Below are 17890 nucleotides of genomic sequence, written 5' to 3'. Positions count from 1 at the left end.
TGACTGTGTTGGTATGGTGTGTGTGGTGTGACTGTGTTGGTATGGTGTGTGTGGTGTGACTGTGTTGGTATGGTGTGTGTGGTGTGGTTGTGTTGGTATGTTGTGTGTGCTGTGACTGTGTTGGTATGGTGTGTGTGGTGTGGTTGTGTTGGTACGTTGTGTGTGCTGTGACTGTGTTGGTATGGTGTGTGTGCTGTGACTGTGTTGGTATGGTGTGTGTGCCGTGACTGTGTTGGTATGGTGTGTGTGCTGTGACTGTATCGGTATGTTGTGTGTGCTGTGGCTGTTTTTGCTACACTGTGTGTGATCATTACAGCCTCATCTTTCCAACGTACCACCACCGTACCACCAACGTACCACCAACGTACCATCAGCTGTTGTACGGCGACTGGACTCTATCTCTGAACGGCTAACCCAGCAAGCTATGTCCATCACAGCACTGTCCGCACGGAGTGATACGCTAGAGGAACAGCTTACAATGGCCATTACCAACAACCAGACCACCACACAACAACAACTGACTGATGCACAACAACAACTGACCGCTACACGTGAGCAAGTATCCGCAGTTCAAGACGAACAGAGTTCAGGAACGCAACGGCTAACTGGACATCTGGAGACCATTGCACGAAACCAGGCCCTGGCACAGACTTCCAGAGAGACCACAACAATTAACGTCCAAGTTACTCCGCTCCCTGGCCAGTTGTCAACGATGTCTGCTTCCACCCATCAGGTATGAATCTTAAATCTCAGAAATAGATAGCTAAGTAATAATTATCTTTATCAGATTGCCTGTTCACCAGTCGGGGAGATGTCCTATCTAGGGCATCGCACGCTGATTGGTCACCGGTCCAGGGTTGTCAAGAAAGCGTCGGTTGCGCACACGCGGTGAAAAGAAGTGCTGCGTGAACATTTCTGACTGTAGGTGGAGGATGCACGATCGTGATGGCGATGAATATCAGAGATCGGCGGGGATTGAGGTAGTGTATGTTCGATTCGCCATCGAATACCCGACCGAATGGCCACTTTTGTTTGGGGATTTCATGTAGGGTTTCTCGTAGCCACGCGGCGCTTCTTTGGAAACGATCGGTTCTAGTTTTGAATGTTTGCCTTTGGAATGTTTCTTCACGCCCCGTGCATTCATTTCGCCCCAAACCTGGCCATGCATGATGCAGAGGAGGAAGACGAGGCAGCAGGCGCTAAGCCCGTAGATTACTGCCTGGAAGATAATATTTGGCCAAAGCTTGCTGTTGGCGTTTTTGATTTCTTGGATACGACAGCTCTTGGCTAAAACTGAACCTTGGACGGTCTTTATTGGACATCAACCCAGGACGTACCACACTGGGCGTGGTGGTCATGGACGTATCACCATCGCTTTCAGCCAGACCCTTCTGCTGCCTGAAACCAATGGCGAAAGTAAAAACTTCATCGCAGCAGCAGCTACTGTTCTGCTGAACGTGCGAACAGAAATTGCTTTGCCAATCCTCTTGTGCACTTGGAATTTTCAATGCGACCAAAACGATTCCCTTGCCAGTTCCTCCGTCCAGGCGTACTCCACAACGAAGAAAATAATATTCGTGAAGGCAAGAGGCAAGATACGAATCTCGACTCGCTTGAGCCGTTGAGGCAAGCCGCCAGGTGAACGACAACTTTTGAGATGAAAGGCCTTCGTTGCGTTTGTTTTGGGTGCGAAATGTTCATCTTCCTCGGACGCAACACAAAGTTTTGAGTCACGTGTCCCGATTACTATGGGAACAGCATAGATGTATGCTGGGTTCCGTGATGTCCTATCTAGGACATCTCCAGGACTGTTCACCCTGAATGAAAATTTTGAACAGGACTGAAATATAATGCATGCCTTCTGACTGTCACTCTCCCAAGCATGTTGTCTGCATGCAGCAGTATTCTTTTTCTTAACATGTAGGTGTTAGCATCCGGCGTGCACGCGCGCCGTGACATTTTTTGTATCACTTGTATAAACCCGCCAAATACATGGCTAGTGGTGTAAGTGCGCTTCGGTTGTCCCAAGTTTAAGCCTGTTTTTGGCGCATTGGCTTTGCTAGTTCCAGCGGCTGTAGCTCTGACCTGTTGGGCTTTTCGCGTGGAGCTTGCCGTGAGAGGATGATCATTTGGTTCTTCCACCAATTTTACTAATTTTAAAATGTATTCTAACTTCTTCTACACCTAAGGGCGTGTTCCAGTTGGCTGGTCTGTGCGTGACGGCGTGGGGAAGCGAAGTAGGGGAATTAGTTGACAGCGTGGTGCCGAAACCCGGGACTAAACTAGGTTTGTTGGGAGTCGGGTGCAATGGCTTCTATGAAAGTGGACAACTTTGTGAAGCCGTTTGGCGGTAGAGCCGGCCAAAGCTGGGAACAGTTTTGGGAGAAGTTTCTAGTACTGGCGAATTTTCAGGGTTGGGATAGTGAGGAGAAACCTATGAAGAATTTTCCGTTGTTTTTGGATGGCGTCGCGCTCCTTGTTTCCAGCAAGATGAAGGAAGACGATAGGAGGAAAAAAGACGAAGTCGTGAAGAGCATCAGTCTATCGTTCAGCATGACCAAGTCTTCAGCGTACCGAGCATTTGTAAGTCGGCGACTGAAGGTGGATGAGTGGGCTGATGCCTACCTGGCCGACCTGCAGAGGTTGGCTGGCCTATTAGGCCATACTGTGATTGGCGACGAAGATGCAATGATCCTGGAGCAGCTGGTTTCCGGCCTGTCGCCCGAGTTTGCTCGCGAGCTGCGACTGTCAATGGCATCGAAGAAGATGACCGTGAGAGGCTGCCTGGATGTTGTGCGAGCTGTCCAATCTGCCATTGCAGATTGTCCGGTGACCCAGAGCAGCAGCGGCATATCTGCAGCAGCAACCAGTGGTGATAGTGACCAGTCCAGGTGCTCCGTGCTGTGTTATAGGTGCGGAAAAATTGGACACATGCGTAGGAACTGCCCACAGCGGAACTCTGGTGTGCAGCAGTCAAGCCATGGCAAACCTCGCAGAGCCACTTGCTTTTTCTGCGATCAGGAGGGGCAGGTCAAGGCCGAATTCCCAGAACGACGAGCCTGGCAGTCCAGCAGGCAAGGCAAGTTTGCTCGTGTCAGTAATTTTGGTACTGGCGAGAATTTCCTCTGCACGATCAGCGTTGCTTCATCTTTGTAAACGTACGCTACCCTGGATCGCAGGGCCAATGGGAGCGGCTACGATCGGTCGTCGACAGCTGCTCTACGCGTACACTGATGGAAATCGGATGTGCAGAGTCCATGGAATTGACTGTCGAGCATGACTGAACTATGGAGAGTCTGGTGACCCCGGACGGGAAACCACTCAATGTGAGAGGTACGGCTATTGTACAGCTGGAAAGGCTGGATGGATCAGTGCATCTGCCTTGCTGCGTGAGTAACTGCCGTGTTCGTGGATAGTCTTGGCACTGTGGCATCATCGCTCTTGATAGGAGCTGATGTCATTGCTATTGCTGGCGGAGTGCGCCTGGAATATGATGACGACCACCAGCTGTCCAGCGTGACATTCGGGAGAGCCGAAGTGGTCGCTGCAGCAGCGTCGAACAGTCATCCACTGCCAAACGTGGGAGACGAGCAGCGAGGCAACGCCACCGTTCTCTCTACGGACAACGGGGAAGTCACATGAGACGATACAGCCTGTTGTTGCGTGCTGTCATGGAAGTGGGAAGATGGCAGTCCACCGGCCGGTCCTGTTGGCCACGGAGTTGGCGAGTAATCACGTTCGAACTCGTACCTGAGCAGAAACGCATGTTTGTTGGCAAAGTGAGGAAGTGGATCGACGCAGGCTGGCTTGTGCCTCACAATGATGCTCTCCACAGCTCGCCAGCTGCTGTCCTGCCGCTCCAAGCACAGGTGAAAGAACACAAGGTTAGTTCCCCAGTTCGTCCATGCCTGGACTACCGCAGCCTGAATGCTCTGCTGGTGTCGCCACCTGGTCGACATGCACCTGTGTGCGAGGAGACATTGCGGAAGTGGAGACGCGAATGTGAGCCTGAGGGCCTGCGATGGCTCGATATCAAGAAGGTCTATTTCCAAGTGCACCTGGCCTCCGAGCTGCAATGCTACCAGACGCCCCGCTCTCTCTCTCTCTCTCTCTCTCTCTCTCTCTCTCTCTCTCTCTCTCTCTCTCTCTCTCTCTCTCTCTATCTATCTATCTCTATCTCTCTCTCCTCTCTCTCTCCTCTCTCTCTCTCTCTCTCTCTCTCTCTCTCTCTCTTCCTCTCTCCCTCTCTATCTCTCTCTCTCTCTCTCTCTCTCTCTCTCTCCCTCTATCTATCTCTATCTCTCTCCTCTCTCTCTCTTCTCTCTCTCTCTCTCTCTCTCTCTCTTCCTCTCTCTCTCTCTATCTCTCTCTCTCTCTCTCTCTCTCTCTCTCTCTCTCTCTGTCTATGTCTCTCTCTCATTCTCTCTCTGCTATTGGCGCGCCTGGTTGTGATGAAGCCGAGACCCAAGGTGGGCAGAGCATCCCAAACCACGCCACCACTCCCCTTATTCATGGCTCACACATGACGGGTTTACGTGGCTCTAGTAAAAAAAAAGAAAAGAAAGACGGTCATCTGGCAGGAAAAGGCCTACGTGATGACGCGCATGGGTTTCGGGTTGAGTGTCGCACCGAAATTTATGGATATCACCGTCCGCTTGGTGACGCGCGACTTTCCATCGGTCGATTATTACGTTGACGATGTGAAAATGCCTGCCAACGAGGTCAACGCCGTAGCTGCAAGGATGCTCGAGAATGGCCTCCCGACAAAGCAGGCCGAGCCGTTTGCCTCATCCAGAGTCCTTAGCCTGCAGCTGCAGAAAGATGAGAACCATCAGGTCCAGTGGTCGCGCTGTGGCAACATCAACGTGAAGTTACCTCGACTGGCAACGAAACGTGACGTCTTCAGCTGATGTGGCCGGCCGACCGGCCATGTCCCGGTGTGTGGCTGTGTGTGGCCGGTGTGTGGCTGGCTGCAACCCGCCTGCAGCTTTATCAAGCGCATGGTCAATGCTGAAGCCACTTGGGATCAGCAAGTGCCCGAACCTCTCCTGAAGATCTGCGACGAATGGGAGGATCAGCTCCCCCGCGAAGGTGATCCGGCTCGTGGTCAGTGGAGTGCTGCCGGTGGGACTGACGAGTCTACTGGCTGCACGGTCTGGGCCGATGGGTCCGACATCGGCATCGGAGTTGCCCTCGAGGTGAACGGCTAAATTATGGAGGATCGCTCTTGGCTGAGGCCATACGACGACAAGCGCCATAACAACATTTCAGAGTTGGAGGCGACGATTAGAGGTCTCTCGCTTGCCGCCAACTGGCAGATCAAGCGCGTCCAACTGATGACGGACTCGAAAACCGTCGCCAGTTGGCTTGACGATGTCATCAGCAATGCGCCCTCCCCCCTGCCCCTCCTTCATTTTTGTTCTGGCTAAAACCCTGCTTATTTTTGAAGATTAGGAAATCAGACAACTGCAATTTGTGCCTGCAATCAGGTTTATAATAGGGCTTGAAAGTGCTACGTAACAGCACAGCAACAATTATAAAAATTTCAAATACCGGATCCCTATGGATCCAGTTTTTGTATGGATCCAAGTACATTTCAAGCGGTCTTACTCACAGTAAGGTGATATAGCCGTTGAAATTGACTGGGTTGGCTAAGGGCACATTCACACGCATGGAAAAACCGGATACGGGTACAGCTTGCCGGGCGTGAAAAGTGTTTTGCTGCATTCAGACGTACTTTGTAAAAAGCGTTCAAATCCTCGAAGGCGCTAGGCACTCTTTTCGCTTTACATTTTTGTTCTAGAGGAGAGAAAGATATAGAGATAGAGAGAGAAAGCATGGCGGGTTTTGTAGCTGCACTTGACTTCTTGAAGAGGACCTTGTCTGCTTGGCTGAAACGCGCCAGGAACGTCACGTGAGCACTTTGACATGACAACTTTCCAAACTGCCGTTGTTTTATCCATGCGTGTGAATGCGCCCTAATGGGGGTGGGGTCACAACTGGTGGCTAAGGCCGTAAGGGCCCGGTCCCACATGCACTTGAGAGTTGCGGATCCGCTGCAGCGGTGTCACAACAGCGTGTATCACAATGGAAACTGTGAGTAGCGGAACTTCCGCTGTGGCGGAAAGTTCAAATCCGCTACTCCAAAATTTTTGGAGCGTATACTCTCCTGCGGAAGTTCTGCTCCTGCGACACCCGACATAGTGTGCGATTTGTGTTTTTCGATTTTATTTTTCGATCATGAAGTGGACACTTTGACGTGAGTCAGAGCGGCTACGGCTGCAGTTGTACACATCATGTATGAGGTGAAGACTCGTTTGACCAAGGGATGAAAAGAGATACGGAGCGGTATAGGTGAATAGCCGAGAAGCTGAAGCTGAAACCGACGGCTGCGGCGTCGGCCAAAGACCAAATCGCGAACCCGTGAGCAGCCAAGCATGGCCATCAAGTTTAACCACGCAGGGGGACCACTGTGAGGTAATCATGCAGTTTAGAGCCCCAAATTATTTCGCACTTTCCCAGTGTTCAGTGTACTGTCACACGCGTTTTCAGACGAAGAATTCAACAGCAGTACCCAGTCTGATCTGTCCTCGGTTTTCATGAAAATAAAGTTCATGATGTGAAAATACACTGAAAACGCGGAACACTGCGGAGCAGGGAGCCGAACGTGTTGTCTTCCGCGCGAACTCTCTGTCTCCACACGAACTCGCGGAGGTACGTCGGCAACAACTCTCGCGAGGTGCCGAAGTTGCGCTTCAGCTGGCGCTTGGCCCGCATCCACATGTTTTCACGTTGTTGGTGTGGATCGTTCGGTCGTCCGGATCAACAAAGTTGTCGTCGTGGACAACGACATCGTGCTGGTATACGCCACCGTCGATGTTCCTGTTCTGCGCGTATGCGGCCCGGCCGTCAGAGATGATGCGTGAGCCAGGCAGAATCCACTCGCTGATACACCGCCGAGCAGCAAGGAACTCCAGTTGACCAAGTTGGGTTCTAGAAAAGGTCGGCACTAGTGTGAACACCGTCCACTTCTCCAGCAAAATAGCATGATCATTTAGAATGTGTGCCTGAGGGACAATGCGTATCGGCGCTCCGGGACGCCCAGCCATTACCACAAAGTCAAAGAAAAACTTCCATAAAGGAGACAAAACTTTGACAAAAGAAACAAAACTTTGACACGAGAAAAGAAGAAGCATAGTGAAAGTACACATGTTTTCATGAAAATAAAGTTCATGATGTGAAAGTACACTGAAAATGCGTGTGACAGTACACTGAACACTGGGAAAGTGCGAAATAATTTGGGACCCTAAACTGCATGATTACCGTACTAGTATTCAGCAACGACAATGTCGCTGCCTTCTCCATTGCCTTTCGACAACGTCTCGCCAATCGACCTCTACCCAACGGAAAATCAATTCTTTCAGATTATACAGAACAAAGACTCAAAGTCAGCAATACCGCGAGCCCACGACATGTAGCTAATGGTAATGCTTGATTCTCAACTGAACAAAAGCAACGATCTGTCCAACACCTAGTATCTACATCATCAGTACATCAGTGCTGCGTTGATGTGTCCACAAAGCCGTCAAAGGATGAAACAGTTCTGTCCACAGACACAGTACTAGTACTGTACTGTATCAGTATGTGCACGCGTACTTCGAAGTGAAAGCATGCTTGAGAAGTTGAGTTGCAGGAGAGCTGCAGTGATTTTTTTGGAAGTCAGAGAGGCGCGCTCGCTTCGTTCGCCGTGCACTCGTGATCATGTGAGACCACGCGAGCATTTTGTTGCAGGAGAGGTGCGACACCACTCCCGCAAAACCTTGTCGCACCAGCGGATCCGCCACTGCATGTGGGACCAGGCCCTAATAAAAAGTCACACCTGAATACGACATGAGTGGGTTGCTATAAACCCACACACTGTAGGCAATAGCAAAGTCACACCTTAGTGGATCCAAAAAGCAGAAATTTGATGTGAACTTACTACTCCCTGGTCGCTTTGATGTCATCACTTTCAAGCCTTATTATTGCGGGCTTGACCATAGTGTATTGAACTTTTCCGTAACTTGGCTTGAAGGAAATTTATGTACGACCAACTGCTGGGGCTGATGTTTTTTTGGTGTTCGCGTGCACAAATGTGTGCGTGCCTGTGCACATGTGCACACACTCTCATAATGTGTGTGTGTGTGTGTGTGTCTGGTAGTTTTTGGCAGCTTCTAGCCATCCTGGACGGCTTGGGGTGGCCTAAGGTACCTCAGCCGTCCAGGAGAGTGTACTGAGGTAGAGGACTCAACAGGAGATTTGGTCGGATATTTCTGATGCCGACACTCTCCTCGTTGTTCCTCTTAAATTTCTCAGATACCCCGCGAGGTATTGCGAACCCGCGGGTGGTGACAACTACCGCACAAGGACAATTAAGCGAATGAGAGTCGATCATTCTGCAGACACAGTGGCGAACCCTCCTTTGTCTGTGCCCAACTCGGTTGCGGCAGTACCAGTGCCGGTGTCATATAGTAGAATGACCCCCGTAGTGGAAGCCCCCCCCCCCCCCCGGTCATTGTACTATAATATAGTAGATTGCCCCCGGGGTCACTCTACTATATAGTACAACGACCCCCCTCAGCCGCTATTTTAGTAGAGGTCCGTGAACTCCTGAACTCTTGCTAGTACTACACCATATACGTATAGACGTGTAGATCGACCCCGAGGTCATACTCTTTCTCTCTGACAGATGCACACATTGGTTAAAATTTAATCAAACCTGGGGATTGTCATTCTCCTCTTTCAAGGATCAGAAACAAAACTGTTATTAGTTTCGCTCCCATGTCATTGGGCAACTCTGCCCGTTTGGTTCATGCGAAGTAAAATAAAAACCAACCAACCAACCAAACTCGCTCAAAGTGCTCGGGGTGTACGTGTGTTGGGAATTTCTATGGAAATGTTTGGTCTCTCACGTGCGAAACGACAAGTCTGGTGGACTCTGTAGTAGAATGACAGGGGGCAATCTACTATATAGTAGAACGACCCCCGGTCATTGTACTATATAGTAGAGTGACCCCGGGGTCACTCTACTATATAGTACAATGACCGGGGGTCCATCTGCTGGGGGGTCATTCTACTATAGTACACCGGCGAGGACTCAGCTAAAACTACCCTGCTGCCAGGCTCATTGCAGCGCATGTGGCAGATTCTGCCGATCAAAGAGGGGTTTCCAACTCCACAGCTTTGCAAATTATACCCGAACTCTCGTTGGCTGCGCGGAGCGTGCTGCGTAACGTATTCAACGACCTACCCCATGTCTGTCGACCCCTCGTATGAGGAGACATGTGACCGTTTCACGGCAATGTTCAGGACAGGTGTGTGTGTATGTGTGTCTGTGTGTCTGTGTGTTGGTGTGTGTGTGTGTGTGTGTGTATTTCCATCAGCTGCAGGTTAAGCCTACCAGCGCGCCAGAAAGCCTGTCAAGTTCTGCATCTGCCACTGCCTCTGCTACAACAGCTACGGTAAGTTGCGCAACATTTTTCTCTGTACTGGCGGTTTCACACTAGTCCGATTTATCAGCCCATGCTTCTACATGGACTCCGGCATGAAATTGGTGAACTGTGTCGGACCAGTGTGACTACCTGTTCACACACACACAACTGAACAGTGACCTAATTCACTTGTAGGGCTGTCTGTGCACATACATACAAGTTGTACACAGCCACACTCGAGAGTGGTAGACGTCAGAGCGGAGATTTGATCGTTTCTATATACACAAGCTACAGGGTCAACAGCATAAAAGGGCTGGTTCACAATCTGCACTGACTTTCTCTGCTGTCATGGTGAAATTAATTGTTGAAAGCCCGCTCCAACATGTGAAAGCACTAAAAATCGGCCGTTCTTTGGGTCAAATATCTACCCTGCAATACTTGGCCGAAAAATCATTATGATGAGAAAATGCAAAGGATCAGTCGGGGATGTGAACTGCCTGAAAAGAGAAAAGAACGCCAGACCCACCAGGACTCAAATCCGGGACTAAGCTTGTCATGAGCAATGCTCTAACCACTGAGCTATGGGACCAGGCTTTAACCTAGAAGGCGCTGACAAGTTTTTCACTCCAAAGGCAACTCACAAAAAGTGCCACGCATACTGATGGCACTTGCGTCTTTTTCCCCTTTGGATTGAAGAACTTGTGTAGTATCCCTGCCTGGCTGATACGGAACTAATACGGAGCTTTGCCTGATGTATGTTTGGTGTGTCTCCGTATGTAAGCGTACGGCGTCTGCTGCATAAAAGCTGCTGCGCATTTCTGTTTTAATTAGATTAGATAGCAACGACCAAGCTAACTCGAAGAAGAAGTATTCAACCTCCAGGTGTGCACCGGAGAGAACTTGAATCATATTTATTTGCCGCTTCTTCTTTAACTTCTAATTATATCCCAGGTGTGTACCTAAGAGAATAATAATAAAAGATAACTCGTGTTAATTGCACCGCGCCTACCACTCGGCTACCTGTTACATTGGTGGCAGCGGTGTAGTTTTAAATAAAACAACGTGATTCGACCCCAGACCCCCATGGCTCAACCCGCAGCAGCTACGTGCGACGAATCAAGATGAGAATCATGTTTCTTGCCTTCCTGGGCCCTGCCCTGCTTATTAATATTAGCCTGCAGCACAGTCAGGGTGCTAGCGTGGATCACCCTTCCCTACGCACGGCACACACTGGTGGCTCCGATGGCGATTCCAAGCGACCCGCTACCTACATGTATACTACCGGTGGTGATGACGAAGCTTATGAGGACGACAACAGGCAGGCTGCTGCCCAAGACAAGGAGGGTATTCCCCAAGACCAGCAGCGTTTGATTTTCGCCGGCACGCAGTCGGAAGCAGGAGCCCACTCTTCACTTGGTACTTCGCCTCCGTGGTGGGATGCAGATTTTCGTCAACACTCTTCCTGGCTAGACCATCACTCTTTACGTCGCGCAAAGCGATGCTATCGACAATGTGAAGATCACGATTCAGTACGAGGAGGGAGGTCATTCGTCTGACGCCGAGCTAGCCGCTCTGAGTGACCGGTGTATGTATGTGTGTGTGTGCGTGCGTGTGCGTGTGTGTGTGTCTGTGCCCGGCATGAACTGGCTGTTGGTAACCACCCAGGAGAAGTGGTGTGATGAGTGTGAGGGACAAAACGAAAAAGACCAAAAAGTAGGCATTCCTTGGCCAGAAAAAGCCACTTCATAGCTATGTGGTATAGACCATGCTGAATAGTGACGGTCAATTCTTCAGCCTTGCAAGCTGTTGAATGGTGCAATCCCAGCAGAAGGTGCTATAGCTTCTGCTGTAGCATGGCTATCATCGCTTTCGGAGATGGACGTCAAAATAGTCAAGGTCAGAGATGTGTGTGTGTGTGTGTGTGTGTGTGTGTGTGTGTGTGTGTGTGTGCCCAGGAGCGTGGTAAATGGCGCAGTGTGTATTCCGCTCAACCAGTACCACGATCGGCTCAGCGTGACACTTCTGTACTCTGCGATGTCTGCCAGCGTACTTTCGCCCACCAGAAATACAAGAATCGCCACAAGTGCCTGGCCGAGAGGAGGAAGCCCATATCTGAGCAATCCGGCAGCCGACTATGTAATGTGTGCGGGAGATGGTTCTTGAGTGCTGGCGGGCTAGCTTCGCATAAGGGTCTCTCCAACTCGGCTGCTGAAGGGGCGTCGGTCTCGGCTGTGGCATCGGCAGACTCGGTCCGGAAACAGCGGGTTGCCCTGCCCTGCTGCAGAGCGCATTGTCTCGGCTGTGGTCGCTGCTGCAAGTCATCCCGTGGTTTCGACCTGCATAGCTGTGCTAATTTCCTGTCCAGGAAGTAGAGCGGCGTTTCTGGATCCAATGCTGAACTCAGTGCTGTCGACCCCTGCACAGGTGACATGTGACCATTTGATGGCAGTGTTACCAAAGACCAAGGTGTGTGTGTGTGTGTGTGTGTGTGTTAGTGTGTGTGTGTGTGTGTGTGTGTGTGTGTGTGTGTGTGTGTGTGTGTGTGCAATGTTCTTCCTGCGAGCGCTGGTTATGCAGTGCCGGAGGTTTGGCCGAACACAAGTGCCCTAACTCCCGGATGCTCCCGCGACATCGTCTCGGGCTCCTTGCCGGGTGGCGGTGTCTACCATTGCTGCTCAGGTGACTCTTCCGCCGCCGCGTGTATGGCTCGCCCTCTCATGCAGCAAGGCCCACTGTGGGGCCTGTGGTCGGTGCTGCCGCTCTACTCGTGGATCCCAAATCCATAGCTACCAAATATGGCTCTCTCGTCGTGCCGATTGAACATGGTCCCTGATCTTTTGGCAGACTGCCGACCTACTGCCGTCACTCGTCGTTTCCATGTTGTCGGCCTTGCAAGGGGACACGTGACCGTAATGGCAGTGTTTACCAGGACCAGGACCAGTTGTGTGTGTGTGTCTGTGCCTGTTTGCTGAACTACAGGTGCCTGTTTCTAGTACCATTGCTGCACAAGACAGCCGGGCAAGTTCAGCTTCTGCCTCTGCTCCTGCCACTGCTTCTGCTACTGCAACGAGAGTAAGTTGACTGACATACCTCTGTTGTACGATATCCAACAGAGTCAATGTCGGTAGCGACCAAAACATCCGCACAAGGCCAAATATGCTATTTTGCCCAAATGTGGCTCCTTTTTTTTATCCCAGATAGGGCCTCATTCCCCCACGGTGACAGTTTGCTGCAGATTCGTGCATAGTTTCCAATGCAACAAGCACCTCATGAATATCGGATAGCTATGTGAGTTACAGCACGAGCTCCTGTGTTAGGAGCAACCAACTTTCCTATACAATTGTACCCAAAGTCACTAGCACTTTGTCATGCTTACAGATACTTTCATTCCACTTTGTGTTTCATGATATAGGTCCACCTCACTTGTTTTTCTCCTCAATCCTGATCATGGCTCCTGGCCGAAAATTTGATTGAAATATTCTTATTTTGCAGCACAGATTCCACTTGATTTGAGCATGGTGTGTGTATGGTGTGTGTATGGTGTGTGTATGGTGTGTGTATGGTGTGTGTATGGTGTGTGTATGGTGTGTGTATGGTTTTCACGTAACTTAGATACTAGTAAAATAAATCAATGATATTGTATAATTTTGAGGTATTATGGATATTGTATCTCTGATCCTTTCAGGCTGAAGCTACAGCAGCTGAAAGCACAGCTGTTTCATCCGTTGATAGAGGATATCATGTCTTACCTGCTATGCCAACCCTAACACAGATTGCAGACATCAAGAATCGCAGAAAGGTATGATTGGATGAGTCTTTTTTGTTTTGATCTTACAAGTACTTCCAGTAGCAAGTTCAGGCGGTATCGATTAGAAGATTGTTTTATGTCTGGTTAGTACATACCCTTCCCTTTCCCAACTGACAATCTCACAAATGTATTTCAAACAATCACGAAAATTGCGATGGATATTACGGATAATATTTCCAAATTCTCAGCCCTTACGCGGTGTTTAATGTCAATATGCGGCCATTGTGTGGTTTACACAATCATAGTGAAACCAATGGGTCTACAGCCCCTCACTAGACATCTCTGCATGGTGCTAACAAATTACTGATTAAATTGAATGGCATCGCGTACAATCAGCTTCCACCATGGGAAGCATAGCACAGCCTATGCCAATATTCTTTTATTTTTTGAATAGGAAAAACCCAACCAGCGTCTGCCCCAGCACCGGGTCATCGACCCGGTTTGGGGGTGCTTAGACCCGTTAACCCTTTCAGTGCCAAGGGGGTCAGAAAAATATGAATTTTTCTGAGTTCAGCTGAACTCAAATTTTTCATAGCTCAGCTTTTATATCCACGGATCTTTACAAACGATGGCTCTTTGGGAAGATATCGTGGCCAGGCACACAGCTGTGAAGAGAAAATGCAGCGAAAATAGTCTTCCTCGCGAGGGCGCCTGAGCGAAGTCCGTTTTCTGCATTTTCGTAGCATCTGCACTTTCTCACGCGCGATCGATCGCGGTGCAGTCAACTTTCAACGCACGAAATTTGGACAAAGTTGGCATGAAAGCCACTGAAAATCTCGATGTTTTGATAAGCAATACGCATGGGTTGCTGGGAAAGAAATAGAGAAACCCGCGATACGCATACGTCATGTTTTCTACGGGCGACAATTGTTTGTTTGAGCGAGCGCGCTTCAGGCTTCGCCCTGGCGATATCTATCCTCACGGACACAAAACGATGTGATGAGTCGATAGTCAAGGTCTTTTTGAACACGTAGAGTGGTCGTTTGTAACTCTCCTGTATGTAAAAGTGGAGATACGAATTTATTGTACACACATACTCATTTTGGGCGGCTAAAGTCGCCCGTGACACTGAGAGGGTTAAGGTAGCCCAATACCAAAACTGGTGCGAACGTTGGTTTTTTATTTTATTTTAACAGCACTACCTAGATTTATGAGAAGAAAAGAGGACCAAGGATTAATTTATAAGAAAAAAAGAGGACCAAGGAGCCTTCCCCCTCCCCTTCCCCTCCAATGTTATTTCTGTAACTTAGAACCTTCCAAACTGGAAGGCTGTTGGAGTGCGCGTCCAAGATGTACTAGAGCTGATTGACAGTTAGGTGTAAAACGTCAGTACCGTTGGTCAGTGTTGTGCAATGTTATCGCATGAGCTGATTGTCAAGTAACTGCTGGTGTTAGTGGATATTATAGGGTAACTTGTAGCTCTTTGGTCCTCTTTTCTTTTTATCAATTTCTCCATAGGGTCTACTTTGCTAGATAGCTTTGCATAGGCCAATATCATGCTCTAATTCCTGCAGATAGGCCACCTGTACAATGTAACATTTCTAAACAACAAATAACAGTCTTTTAACCCACTGCAATCTTCCCTAGCCATTTGCAGACGGTGAAATGGACACAAATTGTTACTTTTGCACGTAAACCCAACTATGATTTTTTTATCCTTTTCAGTCGAGGGCACTTTTTGTACTTCAAGGTGATATGCTCCAGCAGGCAAAAGCGATAGGCGCATACAAACCGAGTGTCCAGTGCGCATTGTTCTTACATGTATGATGATGAAAGCAAAGCATTGTTCATACACCTATGATCCTGACAGGATAGCATCGCAGTCGTAAAAAGATTACCTCTATCATTTACGACTTCCCGATTTACGTGCAGCAGCCACACTTGAACGTAACCCGGCTCAAACCCTCTCTGGCTCTGTAAACGTTGCACCAGGTACACGTAAGTTGCAGCGCATGTGAAAAGGGTGCTTGGCTGCACTTGACTGAAACAGACAAGAGCTGATTTTGAAGTTTGAACTTGCCCTCAGTGTTGGCTAAAGACCGTGCACATAAAACCATCACCACAGTATTTGAACGGTCTCTGCCGGAATGCCAGCTACACCATAGCTCAATGTTTAGAGCATCGCTGGCCTCAAGCTATGGTCCGTGGTTTGAGTACTGATAGGGTCAATATATTTGTTCGAACGTATTCTTCAGACTAATCAGGCGAACTACCCTGCATCAATGTGAAAACTAGGAAAACACTAGCTGAAAACTTGTTACCTCCTGGTCTACATTTTGACCATTTACGTCCGAAGAAACAATTAATGTCCATTTCTGCGCATGTTTTTCCATGTGTGCGTTTGTTTTATGTGTGTGTGTGGGGGGGGGGGGGGGGTGAGTGGGTGTGTTGTGTGGGTGTTGGTGAGAGTGTGGGTGTGAGTGGGTGCTTCTGTGGTGTGTGTGTGTGCGTGTGTGTGTGTGTGTGTGTGTGTGTGTGTGTGTGTGTGTGTGTGTGTGTGTGTGTGTGTGTGTGAGTGTGGGTGTGTGAGTGTGTGCTTCTGTGTATGTGAATGTCTGTAATATGAATGTAGGAATTTGTAAGTGTGTGTATTACAGTGTTTGTGTGTGTATGTGTGTTTATGGTTTTGCAGCTTAGCCGTATAACGGCAGCTGTATGTCAATGTGAAAGGCAAGATGTGTTTATGTGTGTGTTTGTGCGTGTGTGTGTGTGTGTGTGTGTGTGTGTGTGTGTGTGTGTGTATGTGGTTCTCTTCTGTCATGCAGTGGAACAAGATAACAAGAAGTCCTGGAATGGGATTATTTAGTTTTTGGAATACTTCACATCCGGAAGTACAGCAGCATGGCAACAATGCCAAGCTTGCCACGTACAGTGACAAACTGGTTGCTGTGTGGTATGATGGTGTGAACATCACCAAGATGATGGAGACATCAGACTTGCAGACATGGCACAGTATTGACCTACCAAGTGAATACAGTAAGCTGCAAGCCCCATCACTGGCATCCCATGGTGGTATGCTGTACATGCACTGTGACATATACACCAAGAGCAGCAACACATGGGTGCGCTCTATTCTGCAGTACTGCGACACACCAGATAACAGTGATGGCGGCCGCAGTGGTGGTGGTGGTGGTGGTGGTGGTGGTGGTGGTGGTGGTCAGTGGACGAAACTGACGGACGTCTCGCAGTGTACTAGTGTCCATAGCTGGTGTACTCTACATGCATGCCATGATGCTATTTCTCTATATGGTGGCCAGCATGTTGCAACAAGGCACAATCATGTTAGTACTTATTCTCTAGCTAGCAAGCAGTGGAGCTCTTTTTTTTCACCATCCAATACTAGCCTAGTATTACCTTCATTGCCACTACCATGCTGCGAAGCATCACTTGTCACATTCCCTGATTCACTGTACTTAGTTGGTGGTATTACTGGTTGTTTTTTCAAACACCATGATGGTAGGTGGGTGTCCACCAGTCCGCCTGCTGGTGTAAAGCTGAAGTTTAGTGCAGCATGCGCACTGTCTGACCATTGCATGGCTATTTTCCCCCACACTCCTTCTGCTGAGAGTGTTGTACATGATATTTCATCTGGTCAGGTCTATCCACTACCAGCTATGCCAGAGCACAGTCGTTTCACCCCATCTCTCACACTGTTTTGCAGTACCCTGGTACTCAGTGTAGGTGGACCTGACAATCCTGGTTCTCTGTACACACTGGATATGAGTGTGTGAGTGTAGTAGGTTACTAACTACAGTCAATCACTGATGATAACTACAGTATGCAAACTGTACTGCTTTTCACTTTCTTTCTATCGTCAGAAGGTTGCTAATCTTTGTTTTCACATCTCTCTGGTTGTCAAGACAAGTAACTGTCTAGTTTTACGCTGCCTCATCCCCTGTAACATATTATACCCAGATTGGTTAAGTGAATATTACTCTTACCTCTATAGTCACGTCCACACTCAATCCGCCGACTGAACTCTTTCCTTCTTCATATTTATGTCCTGACTCAATCCGCCGACAGAACTGTTTCCTCCTTCTTATTCATGCCCCGACTCAATCCACCGACTGAACTGTTTCCTCTTCATATTCATGTTCCGACTTGATTTGCCGGTAGAACTGTTTCGTACTTCATATCCATTTCCATTTAACTATTTGTGTATATCAACTCATATCTCGATGTTGAAATGGTTTTTCACGTGAACATTCTCTTTCAGGGAATCTCGGTCTTGCACAATGCCATATCCGCCATTTCCCTGATTGTTGATTGTGTGTGTGTATTTGTGCATGCTTCCAAGCCCGGCGGGGGGGGGGGGGGTATGTAGGCATGGGAGGGGGGAGGGGGTAGAGGGGGTGCCTTGTGGAGTGGCACCATGTATGGTATCTATAATTGGAGTGTCATTATGTTCAAGAGGCTGTTCACTGAGCACCAGATGCTAATGCTTGTCTGCATGTCTGTACTTTGCATTTGTGATATCCATAACAAAACCATGTCTGGTTTCTTGACGAGAGAGAGACGAAGACAGAGACCGATACAGAGACAGAAACTAAGAGTCTAAGACAGGCAGAGAGGCATAGTGAGCCACGCCTTACTGCTCATACAGATACCACAC

General features: G+C 48.9%; 1 protein-coding gene across 1 annotated transcript; it reads left to right on the top strand.

Annotated features, from left to right (window-relative positions):
* The first annotated feature begins 309 nt into the window (after positions 1–309).
* Positions 310–17532, top strand: LOC135812289 (uncharacterized). Its single transcript, XM_065325662.1, has 5 exons — positions 310–733; positions 9423–9500; positions 12450–12542; positions 13156–13269; positions 16044–17532. The coding sequence occupies exons 1-5, from the start codon at positions 425–427 to the stop codon at positions 17007–17009; spliced, it is 1560 nt and encodes a 519-aa protein (XP_065181734.1). The 5' UTR covers positions 310–424; the 3' UTR covers positions 17010–17532.
* The last annotated feature ends 358 nt before the right edge of the window (positions 17533–17890 follow it).

Source organism: Sycon ciliatum, chromosome 3 (assembly GCF_964019385.1).
Source record: "Sycon ciliatum chromosome 3, ocSycCili1.1, whole genome shotgun sequence".
In the NCBI taxonomy this organism is placed as follows: domain Eukaryota; kingdom Metazoa; phylum Porifera; class Calcarea; order Leucosolenida; family Sycettidae; genus Sycon; species Sycon ciliatum.
This window is presented reverse-complemented; position numbering and strand designations above follow the sequence as displayed.